This window comes from Hydra viridissima, unplaced genomic scaffold (assembly GCF_058129835.1).
Source record: "Hydra viridissima isolate aposymbiotic clone 2 unplaced genomic scaffold, HvirCarnegie_v1 scaffold_5, whole genome shotgun sequence".
Classification (NCBI taxonomy): domain Eukaryota; kingdom Metazoa; phylum Cnidaria; class Hydrozoa; order Anthoathecata; family Hydridae; genus Hydra; species Hydra viridissima.
The window spans coordinates 10,586,925-10,599,699 of NW_028324304.1; the positions used below are offsets into that span (position 1 = coordinate 10,586,925).

The 12,775-nt window shown below is 28.5% G+C and overlaps 2 protein-coding genes and 1 pseudogene across 2 annotated transcripts; 1 reads left to right on the forward strand and 2 right to left on the reverse strand.

The window, feature by feature from the left end:
• LOC149888593 (uncharacterized) lies at positions 1-1,356 on the reverse strand. The gene is made up of 2 exons (XM_090087153.1): positions 1,185-1,356; positions 1-855 (listed from the first exon to the last, which is right to left on the reverse strand). The coding sequence occupies exons 1-2, from the start codon at positions 1,229-1,231 to the stop codon at positions 156-158; spliced, it is 747 nt and encodes a 248-aa protein (XP_089943279.1). The 5' UTR covers positions 1,232-1,356; the 3' UTR covers positions 1-155.
• A 318-nt stretch (positions 1,357-1,674) lies between these two features.
• On the reverse strand, positions 1,675-4,623 carry LOC149888594 (uncharacterized). Its single transcript, XM_090087157.1, has 5 exons — positions 4,437-4,623; positions 3,805-3,864; positions 2,386-3,663; positions 2,105-2,260; positions 1,675-2,002 (listed from the first exon to the last, which is right to left on the reverse strand). Exons 3-5 carry the CDS (start codon positions 2,437-2,439, stop codon positions 1,751-1,753), a joined length of 462 nt encoding a protein of 153 aa, XP_089943283.1. The 5' UTR covers positions 2,440-3,663; positions 3,805-3,864; positions 4,437-4,623; the 3' UTR covers positions 1,675-1,750.
• Positions 4,624-5,096: 473 nt separating this feature from the next.
• Positions 5,097-6,202, forward strand: LOC149888595 (uncharacterized; annotated as a pseudogene).
• The last annotated feature ends 6,573 nt before the right edge of the window (positions 6,203-12,775 follow it).

The window sequence follows — 12,775 nt, forward strand, 5'->3', positions numbered from 1 at the left end:
TGATAAGAAAAATATAGATCTTTAAAATATCATTTTGTAACAAGTAAAAATATAAAATAAAACCATGTAAAAAATGCCATGTAAAACAATATGTAAAATACTTACCAAATGTTGGAGACTTTTATTTATTGTATATTTTATTTATATATTTTGATTCATTTGGGTTCCCCCAGTTCTTTTCTAACTGGAATTCCATTTTCCTTTTTGGTGGCATTTGAAAATTTCTTTAAGACCTTTGCCAAATCTTCACAAACTTTACTGGTATCAATAGTTGATTCATCAACATCATATGTTAAGTTTTTTATCTGATTTAACATATCGCGAATTTGTGAAAGAGTTGAAGTTGTTACAACGGTTTTTTTCATCGAGTCATTAAGTGCCGGAGACAAACACTCTCCGTATAACATTGATTCATCACCAACTTCACATGGAGTTGGTGAATTGATTGGAATGTATACAGTATTCTCATCATCATTATCCAGAGTCAGGAAAGGAGAATTTCTATATAATGATGACAAAGAATTCCATGACCATGTTTCAGGAAATCTTACAAATACCAGGAAAAAATGCTTGCATAAATATGCAGATTCACGCCAACTTTTGCAAGAACATTTTGGCATCAATTTGTCACTTCCAAAATCTACAGTATAACTTTCATTATTACCTGAGAAACTGTTTACCGTAAATACTCCATGACTTTGTGGCCAAGCTCCAGTCATCTCAGAGTCATTAGCAAGTGCAATCTTCTCTAAACAGTTTTTGATAAAATCATGTGGTCTGTTGAATAGATATTCAGGGACAGTTGTATTATAGAGTTTATAGCTGGAGTGCATTTTAAGGTTCGCTTCTTTATAGCTAAATAAATTAATTAAAAAGCTTAAATTCATAAAACTACAGCATTTACTTTTGCAATACATTTACTTTTGCAATACATTTGCTACTCTTTACATTACTATTTTATTTAGTTTAATTATGTGCTAGTATATAGACACGCATTACTATTGCAAATTAAAATGCTCGTATGTATGACATTATAAAAGTATATGTATATATGTAAAACTATAACTTTTTATCTAAATTATAGAATTCCAGACAAATTTATATTTTACCATACTGAAACTACTACTGTAAACCTATAAAATATAAATGTAAAATATAAATAAACTAAAAACAAAGTAAAGAACTTCTCTAGCTTATCAGGAAAGAATTCTTCAATTAGGATTGTGAGCATGCTAGTAATTGAGGAGTTTTTATATCGTTGAAGGTATGAATATTTAAATGATTGGTTTTGTCGTTCTACACCATTATTTGTATTGCAATTCACCAAAAATCTATCACTTCGATATGCCCAAACCCATCTCTATAAACATACTTGATAATTGATAAATCTAAAACTATTACATTTCTCTGTATCATACTTATAGTGTCATATCATAATTGATAAATCTAAAACTATTACATTTCTCTGTATCATACTTATAGTATCATATCATAATTGATAAATCTAAAACTATTACATTTCTCTGTATCATACTTATAGTATCATATCATAATTGATAAATCTAAAACTATTACATTTCTCTGTATCATACTTATAGTATCATATCATAATTGATAAATCTAAAACTATTACATTTCTCTGTATCATACTTATAGTATCATATCATAATTGATAAATCTATGTGTAGGTATTCAATAATAGATAAAAACTACCAGCTTAGCAACTCTCCTATCGACCTTTTCTATAAGGTTAAAAAATATATATTAAATAGATTAAAATATACCTGAACTTGTGTTGTGCTTTTACAATATGTGATCTTATAGTTTTATTTCTAGGAAAAAATCTTCTATTATTGAAAGGGGGATTTTGATCTTCAAACATTTCTTTTACTTTAATCCTAAGCAATCTTTTCATTTCCCTGAGATTTAAAATTCCTTCTTTCACATATTGTTCAATCTGAATTGAAAGTTGAGGATCTATCATTTGGGAAATTAGCTCAATCTAAAAGTTGTTTGAACTGTTTATCAAAAAGCTGAACTTAAGACGATACAGAATAATATGATATATTTTTATAAATTGGAAATAGAAAATATTTTATTATACCTTATCCCCAACTGGATGATTTTCATGACAAGACAAATCATCTATTACCAGCACTATCTTTCTAATGATACTATCTTTCTCAAATGACCCATTCTTGATACTATCTCTGAGTAATTTTGATGCATTTTTTCTTCGCCATTCAGTTGATTCTAAAATCTATAAATACAAACTGACTTCTGAATTAAATGTGAAAATCTTAAAATAAAACAAAAAATATACTTAGAAACAAATTTTAAAAAATATATTTATATACATAGAAACAAATTTAAAAAAATGATAACCTTAAATTCTGGGAAAAGTATAATTTCTCTCATAACAACTTGAGCTGGGCACATAAACTTCTTGCTGTCCTGAAGAACTACATACTTTTTGTGGTAATGAGGATTAGCAATGCCCTAGTTTGATAATACCATTTATCTATTATAATGCAGATAAGCCATATAGAGAATATTGATTGGACATCATCATCATCATATCTTTTTTTGTTTATTGCATTCATTTTGTGTGCAGTTATTATTGATGAATTATTAATAATAATATTATGTGTTAAATAGCACATTTCAGTAAATGACATTTGTATGTATGTATGTATGTATGTATGTATGTATGTATGTATGTACATATGTATGTATGTATGTATGTATGTATGTATGTATGTATGTATGTATGTATGTATGTATGTATGTATGTATGTATGTATGTATGTATGTATGTATGTCTGCACTTCTTTTTGGCTGCTAAATTTCTATCAAATCCATGATGGCAGTCCAACACCTTTGATGTTGAAATCATGTAAGGTGTTCCAGAGAATGGAACGACATCATCTTCCCATAACACTTTTCAACTTTTTGCAAACACATTATCTACAAAGATAAAACCCAGCCACCAGCCAGGCCACTGATTGCATACAAAAAGTCATTATACTTTAAAACTGAGAGTTTATAAAATACGCCCAAATAAATGAATACAGATTTATTGTGATATAAGCAATATCATAAGCACATAAACAACTTAAAAGTCTCAGGTAAAGTAGGTACATGGAAGCCTGTGCTCTTAGAAATGATGTTAGAATGGAAAGCTTTTAGGAATTAGTTCTCCACAATAAAAAAAAGCCTCTAAGAGAAACAGAGAAGTTAAGAAGAATAGGTAGTGCTAATTGACAACACAACAGTGTTGTCACACAGACACAACAGTGATGGGAAGGATTGGAGGGAATACTAAATCAAATAGTTCCCTTTGATAAGATTGGTAACTTTCTGCTAGTTTGTGTATGAAAAATCATGCAACAAACTAGCAGATAGATTAAAATAAGTTTCAATGTACTTTTTATTTTTTTGTAACAATAAAAACCTACTCAAAAAGGTTGATAACAGCATAATTACTTTTTAATTACATCTTAATAACAGAAAAACAATTTAAAATAATAAAACCTATCTTTCTGAAATTTTTTCCGACTTTGAAAACTGCATATCGTGTAGTTGTTTGCAGTTCATACTGTTTTAAGCAAAATGCAGCTTCATCAGGTGAATCACATACAAATACAATTTTTATCATATTCCCTAAAATCAAAAAATAAAAACAACAAAAAAACAAGAACTTTATCAATACATCATAACTGTTGAGGTATAAAATGCACATATCTTAAAATATACCTTTCTTAATTGGCAACCAAAAAAGGGGCAAAAGTGAAAACAACTTACCTACATTAACGTATTCACCTGTCAGGGACCCAATTTTCAGGTACTTCTGTCAATTGTGTCCTAGAATTTGGAATATAAAACAGTTATTAGGGTATCACCACATTAGCATATATATATATATATATATATATATATATATATATATATATATATATATATATATATAATAAAGAAACTATGTATGGTACTTAAATTTCATGGCTTACAGCAATCATCAGCCATTAAATACTATGCTAATTCCATCTAAATAACATGTATATAATACATCAACCATGAAATACTAATTGTTACAGGTGTGTGTGTGTGTGTATATATATATATATATATATATATATATATATATATATATATATATATATATATATATATATATATATATAAACTTGGTTAAAGTATATCATAACAGCCTTATAACATTAATTGAAAAATTTGGACAATTTTTCTTCTTTATTGCTGGTGAAAATAACAGACATTAGTTATTGGATATTAACTCCAACAGCTATAATTTGATTTTTCAGGAAGTTGTTTAAAGTGCACATATTTTAAGTTGCTTAACATTATTATTATCATCATTTTTTTGCATTATTTTATTATTACTAATAAAACAATACGAGAAGAAAAAGTTTAATAACCTTTGAATTCATGCTCACTATTATCATCACTATCATCTTCATCAGTACTATTCTGGATGTCATCATCTCTGTATACATTTTCTAAGATACCATTATCCGATTCCATCATTTTTAAAATTTTTAATTAGCGATTTTGTGTGTAACTTTTTTTTGAAAGAAACTTAACATGCGAATAAAAAATTTACGGTAATTTTTACGGACTTTGCGTAATGACCTCCTTTTGAGGGATGTTTTAGTATCTCAACCAAAGTCAGTCGGATTCGTTGGAAATTTTTGGCCTCGTCTAACCAGTTGCATCAACTTCTTTTATTTATTAAAAATGACAGCAATAGAACCAACTATAAAGCTAGATGTTCTTAATATTTTAATAGCAGTGTATATAGCAGCTTAACTATTGTATATCTAAAACTACATTTTATTACATCATCCTATATATATATATATATATATATATATATATATATATATATATATATATATATATATATATATATATATATATATATATATATATATATATATATATATATATATATATATATATATATATATACACAAATAAAATATTTTTAGGTTGTGTTCTTTCACCAGATTTATGTAACATCTTAAAACAAGAATGTCTAGGCTTTGTATGGTCTTCAGTCAGTGAGGCAGCAACACACAAGATATTTAATTTGGCTGCAGATTCTACCAAAACACCAGGAAATTTATGTGCTAAACTTGCTTCATCCATGATGAAACAGAGATATGATATGAATTAATCAGAGTTCAGTGAGAATTTGAACCAGAATCTAATTAAAATTCTGCAATTAAGTTGGTTGACTGGCTCTGGTAGAGAAAAACGACCTTCATCGATTAATGCTTTATGTTTGAACTCCAAGTTAAAAGATATCTGGAATACTATATTAGTCTCAAGTGGATTAGAAGCATATTTTGCAGGAAAACACCTCCTATACCATTTTATAATAACTAGAGTTTATGAGAAACACCTTACATGTTGTAATAACCAGCTGAAAAATAGATATTTAATCACAGAAGATCTTGCATTGACTTCTCAAGAAGAGAAGATACTGCGATATGTTTCTGGTTTTATAGTATTTTCTTTGGCAAATTGTTACAAAGACCAAAATAATAAATCAGCAAAATATATCTTACAATTATTAGAATCATGGAGAGAAAAATCAGACCAAGGCATGGTGTTTGAAAGCATTTATGATTACACCAAGACATGGACTGAAAAAATAAACAGAGGAGGTTTGTTTTGTGTGAATACAGAATTTTATTTATTTATTTATAGAATAGAAAGAGTAGCACGTGAAACTTTAAACAAGTCTTTATTGACAACTTACCAAGGTGAAGATCTACGAAATGTTATAATGACAATGTTACAGCAGAGCCAGCTCATTGACTCTATTTGGGCATCACTTACTCGAGATATTATGGTTGAGGAATTGAAAGGAATTTTAAAGGATGTTATATTTAAAAAGTGGATTAATTTAAGGGCAAAATCATTTTTTGATGCATGGATACAGATAGCCAAAAGAAAGACAAATAATATATCAAGTAAAAGTGAGCCATCCATACGAAAAACCCTTTACAGAAAAAAAAAGTCGACAACAAATTAACTTTTTGAAAATGATTTGTATTTTTATTATTGAATACTCAATGAAAAACAAAAATGTTGAACATCTAAAATAAGTTCATGAACCAACCTTTAGATAAGCCTTTAAACAAGGGGAAGGGGTTTACACACAGATATACCTTAGTTCCCTTACTTATCGCACCTGCTGTCTATACGGGTATTTTGTTGTTTGTACTTTAAATAGTTTACACACATGGATGTTTTTAAGTTGTTTCTCTAGTTTTTTGAAGATTATTAATTTTCAAAAAGCTCAAGGAACAAATCTTAAAATATTCATGTGCGTAAATGATTGCACGTCTTTACAGTATTAGCTGATTGAAACACTCCAATTTTTATGTCTTCCTTCCACTAGGATAACAGATACGTAAAAAGTAGAAAGAAAAAGAAATTTTTTTAATAATCAAGATTTTTTTTAATAATCAATGACTACTAAAGTTTAAGTGCAGCTAAAAAAAATACTTAAGTTACAAAATAAGCAAATTGAAAAAATTCAGTTAAAAAATAATTTTTGGTACATTAAAATTTAAGATTTAAAAATAGATAGGTTAAAAAGGTGTTGTTTTTTTTTTTTTGCATAATCATTCAGTACTTAGAGAAAATTGGTGAGTAGGATTAGTTGCATTTAAAAAAAAAAAAGTTATAAAATTACAATAACATAAAAAAAAAATGCTTAAGAAATATGATATTAGTTTCAAACGGTCAATTAGGACAACCTTCCAATACCAATTCACTACGGATTAACAAATCATATAAATAGACGTATTCCTAATGATGCGTTATTTTTTCGACCTTTTATGAGATAAATCCTCGTCATGAACATCCAGTTTGAACATCTCTCTTTCTCAACCTCGTGTGTTTCCACTCATAACATGGATTAATCCATCGCCTGCAACACTCAAACCCAACACATTTCGATTGAATTCTTCTAAAGTAGGGTTTTTGTTACAACCTCCCCTTCTTCGTTGCTTTGAAAAGTATTCTTCTATCGGGTCTTGTGTAAATTTTTCAGACAGCAAAAATGTAACACTGTCTTCCAAAAGAAGAATCTTGCCCAATGCCACAAATGAATGCACTAAAAATACAAATGTGTTTTATTGCATGCTACAGAAAAAACTAAATTAGAATGGAATAAGTGTTACACCAAATAAAGAAAACATTACTATATAATATTGACAATAGAAAAAAAACTTACATTAACTAATTTTTAAAATTGTTCTAGAACCATGGGTGCCGGTGTAGTAGGCAGGATTGACTTAACGGTAGCGCACACTGTATAGTAAGCCGTACCGGAAGGTAACAAACACTGTACAGTGCTCGCTGCCTAGGTACAAATCACTATACAGTAATTCCTACCGGCCAGGTATCAAACACTTAACTCAGGTATCATGTACTAACGGCAAAAAAAAAAAAAATACTTATTGTTTAAACTTATTAATTTTTCATAACTTTTATAAGATTATACGATAACTATACTCTAAGAGTTTTTATAAAAGGATGTCCTTCATGGATTTGACTAAGAAGATTACCTTTCAGGGTTTACGTGGTCCTACTACCCTTGCCGACATGTAATTTGGGGGTTTTTTTTCAGAGTTTTCTTTTTCTTAAGTTGACTTCATTACGGTTAAGCAGTTTCATTTGCCTCATAAAGCAATTTGTATCAGATTACATGTTTCCAGTAGAAGAGGGTGGCCTGACCTGAGTAGCTAAATCAATTCAAATGTCTTATTGCTGTTTATAACCGCAATGTTGGTATAAATCTTTACAAATAAAATATACTTTTGAAAAGACCGCTTTTCACTCTTCTTGACCCCTGGAGTTGTTAGCCCCTCGCTTCTTGAATTTTTCTTTGCTTTAATAATTGCTTGCAGTGTGACTATTTTCATGAATATACTTTTATGAGAATCCATGAGCGTAAAACTCGTTATATAAAACATTACTTTAATTGACGCACAAAACTTATCTACATTTTTAATTTTTTCATTTAGTAAAATTTCTAGGTTCCTAGACACGCTTTTGGCCCCTAAAATTTCGTAGTTCCTTAACCACAATACCTGTCAATGGTAAAGGCAGGATTTTTGAAGATTACCAATCTGAGTTGAGGTTGGCTGTCTTCTAAAACTTCAATTTTAATAATTAACTAATTGGTAATCTGTGTTGCCATTTTAAATCAAAACAGGTGTTTTTAAAAAAAATGAGGTAAAAGAGGTCAAACAAAATGAGGGAAAGGAGGTCAACTAAAACGAGGGAAATGAAGTCAACCAACTGCATGACAAGAAATTGCTAATGTTTTCCTAAATCAAATAATTTTATTGTTAAAAAAACAAATCTAAACTATTAAAAATAAATAAAAAATTAAGAAATTTTCACTGAAAGTCTTTACAGAAAAAAGATAATTTCCATAGTATTTTAAATTAACCTCGCTAATTTCAATTTCTTGCTTGCTAAAACATTATCAAAACTTAAAAAGGGAGATAATAAACCTAATAATCTTAAAATAATCTTAAAACAAAGTCAATAAAAGATAGAAATATATACAATAGAAATATTCAACAAAAACACAACTTAATGAGAACAAAAATCAACCAACAGATATATCAGATATCTCATCACATGTTTTTTGAACCATTTCAATTTCAGATCTTTTCTTGAAAAGTTTCATGTTTGAACCATGATGCTTGGTACGAAGTGTTTCACCATTCTTTTGTTTTAACTGATAAAGTCCTTTATCAATAAATATTTCTATAACTTCATATGGGCCATCCCAAACAGATTTTCCTTTATCACCCTTTCTATCAGCTCTTCTAAGATTATAAACAAAAACTTCATCGCCTATATTGAATTGGATTTGGTTTTTATGACGTTTTTCATAGTCCTTCTTTTGTCGCAATTGAGATTTCTTTATATTTTTTGCTACTTCATCATAAATTATATATTGAATGCTTTTAATTCGTTTTAAGTTTTCGTGCAAATCAGCCTGTTCCAAAATACCTTAAAATAAAAACTAAATGAGTTAAGTTAAATTTAAAAAACTAATTTCATTCATTATTAAAATAAATACCTTCTTCTCTTTCTAAATCAACAGGTACATCATGAATTAAGCTTTGATCATCTTTTATGCAATGTATGGGTAAGACTGGCTCCCTTGCATACATAACTTGAAAGGGAGTGACACCTGTTGACTTATGGCGAGTTGTTCGAAATGCAAACAGTATGCCATCTAATGAACAAGGCCATTTTTCTTGCTCTCCGTTCAGGACTTTAAGCATAGAACCCTGTATAGTTCTATTAGCTCTTTCAACCAGACCATTTGCTTGAGGATGGTAAGCAGAAGTAATACGTTGACAGGTTCCAGTAAGATTTAACAAATTTTCAGAAACTTTATTACAAAATTCTCGACCTTGATCATTAATTTGAATTGATGCACAACCATGACGACAAATGAGTTCATAAAGAAATCTGGATACCTCTTCAGCACTTTTGTTATAAATAGGCTTTGCTTCGATCCATTTTGAGAAGTAATCAACAACTTCACAAATGCCAATGTAACCTTCTGGATTTTTAGGAAGACTACAGAGATCAACACCAATTTGATGCCATACTTTTGTTGGAACTGGTATTGGATGCAACTCTGGAGAGACTTTTTTCATTTTTGAATTTGATTTTTGACAAGATATACAAGTGGCAACATAATTTCTAACATCTTTATTCATATTAGGCCACCAATATCCTGAATCAATCAATTTCCATATTGTTTTATCCCTCCCTACATGTCCACCTATAGCCTTCGATTCAGTTGATGTACCTAACCCATCATGTGCTGCTTTTTTGTACTGATCACGAGATATTTGATCTTTGACGACAAATAAAGTCTCTGGACCAGAAGTAACTTTCATGATTTTTCTATATTTGTAATGTAACATACCATTAACAATTACAAACCTGTCACTTTGTTTTTTAAAGTTTGTTTTATTACCTATGTTTTCTCTTCCTTGTAAATGTTCAGGAAAAATTCCTGATAATAAATAATTCTCAATCTCACAAAAGTTTGGTTCTTTAATTAGTTTTTTAGATAATTTTGAGTCATCGACCTCAGTTGAATTTCTTTCTTCCATTTTATACTAAAATATAAGTGTTTATAGCACATACATGTCTATAACATATCCATGTCCATAACACATAAAATGTAAAATATAATTATGATAAATGTAGAATAAAATGTAAACAATATTGAAAGAAATAATTTAAAATGCTCCCATAATTATTTAATAGAACGTTATAGAATGATTATCACTTTAAAACAGCTATAAAATCTAGTATTTAATAATCTTAATTTGATCTAAAAAAGTTACTACACAAAAAAAAAGTGATAAATACTAAATTTCAAAAGTGTGATTTTTAAATTTTGTTTAAACTAGACGGCTAGTGAACATGTTTTTCGTATCTTTTTCCAAGTTTGTTACTTTTTTTTATGACATTTACAAGACGAAAATAATATGTTAAGTGTTCGGTACCCAAGTACAGTGTTCGGCACCTAGGTAGGAATCACTTGTCAAGTGATCGGTACCGTTAGGTAGGAGTTACTGTACAGTGATCCGTACCGGTTAGGTACTTCGTACCTCCTACACCGGCAGGCAAGGGCAAGGTGGGGCAGTTGCCCCCCCCCCCCCTGGAAAAAACAAAATAACAAATTTTGATATTCACAAAATTTCTTTTAACTGTTTATTTCACTACCTTATCAATTTAACTCATTTATAGTTTACTCACCGTAATGTAAATGACAACAGTTTAAATGAAATATCACTATCAAATGCAATGACTTCCACGATGGCGGAGGCTTTTTTATAAAGGCATATTTTATATTTTTTAAAAAAGATGTTTGAATGAAAGTTTAAAAAAAAATATGATGGAAATAGATCATAGAAAAATAAAAAAGGAATAAATAGAAAAAAACAATAGATAAAGGAGAAGTATAGAAAACAAAAAGAAGAGAGGAAGAAAAAAAAAGAAAATAAAGGAATAATAATTAAAAAAAAAGAAATCGAATTACAATAACAACGTTCTTACGCAAACAAACAAACTTCGAACTAACGAAGAAAAAATTGGATGCAATGATCAAATTTTTTAAATTATTTTTTAATGTGTCAGTTTCATTTACTTTTTTATGCTGTTGTTTTTTTGTTTGTTGGCAAAATGTTTCTTGTTTGTATTGTATTTCTATTTATTTTTTTCCTATTTATTGTGTTATATTCATTTTAATAATACTATTGCCTTATGTTTTTTGCTAGCTAAATGTTGATTATTATAATTATATATATTTAATTTGATTAAAATGAATTAACCTGCTGCATTTTAATTTTTGTTTTGTTTTTTGGAATATGTCTAATCTGTATTTAATAAATCAATGTTTTTTAACTAATCATTATATTATTATATAATTTGGCATTATTTGGTATAATTTAGCATTATTAGCATTATGAGCGTTTGTCTGGGCTTTGCATGCTGAGCGTGCATCGTGAAAAAATACGCTCCAGAAAATCTGAGTTTATGGTAAGCATGGAATTCTCGAAACTATTTTTGTTTCGATACGTTACGAAACGAGACTCGTAACGGAACTCTTCTCGAAATGTTTTTGAGTTACGAGAGTAAAGTTTTTAAACTTTCGGGAAATTAATTTCGATCGGGTCCCGGAAGTTACGAGAGTACCGATTGATTTTCGGGAAAAATAAAAATCTATCTCGAAACCATTTTTTCCCGAAACATTTCGATACATTTCAACTGATTTTATTGTCAGACCGGATAACTTTAAACCACACAATTCTTGTCAATCGTTCCGTAAATGGATATAAAGACGTAATCAAAAACGCAATTAAGGAAGGAACTAAAGCATGGACGTATAAGAATGGACGTGCAACTTATTACAGTTTAACTTTTTGTATTAATTTAAACTTTTATAGCATTTGTTTAACAAGGCTGTTCATGATAAAGTAACTACTTCACGTGTTGACAAATTACTAAACAAATTACACCAAGATAAAGAAAATTAGTTGTTGACACGAACAGATTTTATCATTTTTTCAAGATGAACATTTGTAAACTTGAGAACTTTTTTTGTGTAAACAAAGTCTGTGAATGATAAAATAGACCTGCAAGGATAAATTTAAAATGACTAAAAAAAGTATAGCTAAATATAAAAAAGCTTAAATATACTTTTTTATCAAGATCTGATTTGATTCAATTCCTTGGTCCTTCATTCGCCAGCTTAGTCCTTCATTCACCAAGCTATTTTATAATTCATTTGATAATGCAAAAACTTTTCAAAAATGATTCAAATTTATAATTATCTTACAAAATGCGGCAGATATTTCATGTTTTCGTTTTTCATATTTCATATATTTTTTCATTTATCATAAAAAGCACATAATAACCCATTAGTTTTTGTCAAATAAAATTAAGGTTATATATAGCTGGTAAATCATATTATGTTAATATTGAATTCTTAGTTATTCTTGCGGTTTGCCATAAATTGGCTTTGCTAAATTCTTTAAAACTGTGACAAATTATTTTTGCTTTCTTGTATTCATTTTATGTATAAGTTATTTAACCATAACTGTATATATTTCTGTTGTTGAACATATATATATGTATATATATATATATATATATATATATATATATATATATATATATATATATATAT

Bases quoted from the DNA above. Each gene is read 5' to 3' on its own strand.
- LOC149888594 (XM_090087157.1), bottom strand. From the start codon at position 2,439: ATGTGCCCAGCTCAAGTTGTTATGAGAGAAATTATACTTTTCCCAGAA. The intron at 2,261-2,385 runs GTTATCATTTTT...TTGTATTTATAG, and splicing joins TACTTTTCCCAGAATTTAAG to ATTTTAGAATCAACTGAATG. The intron at 2,003-2,104 runs GTATAATAAAAT...AACAACTTTTAG, and splicing joins ATCATCCAGTTGGGGATAAG to ATTGAGCTAATTTCCCAAAT.
- LOC149888593 (XM_090087153.1), bottom strand. From the start codon at position 1,231: ATGCTCACAATCCTAATTGAAGAATTCTTTCCTGATAAGCTAGAGAA. The intron at 856-1,184 runs GTTCTTTACTTT...TAATTTATTTAG, and splicing joins TTTCCTGATAAGCTAGAGAA to CTATAAAGAAGCGAACCTTA.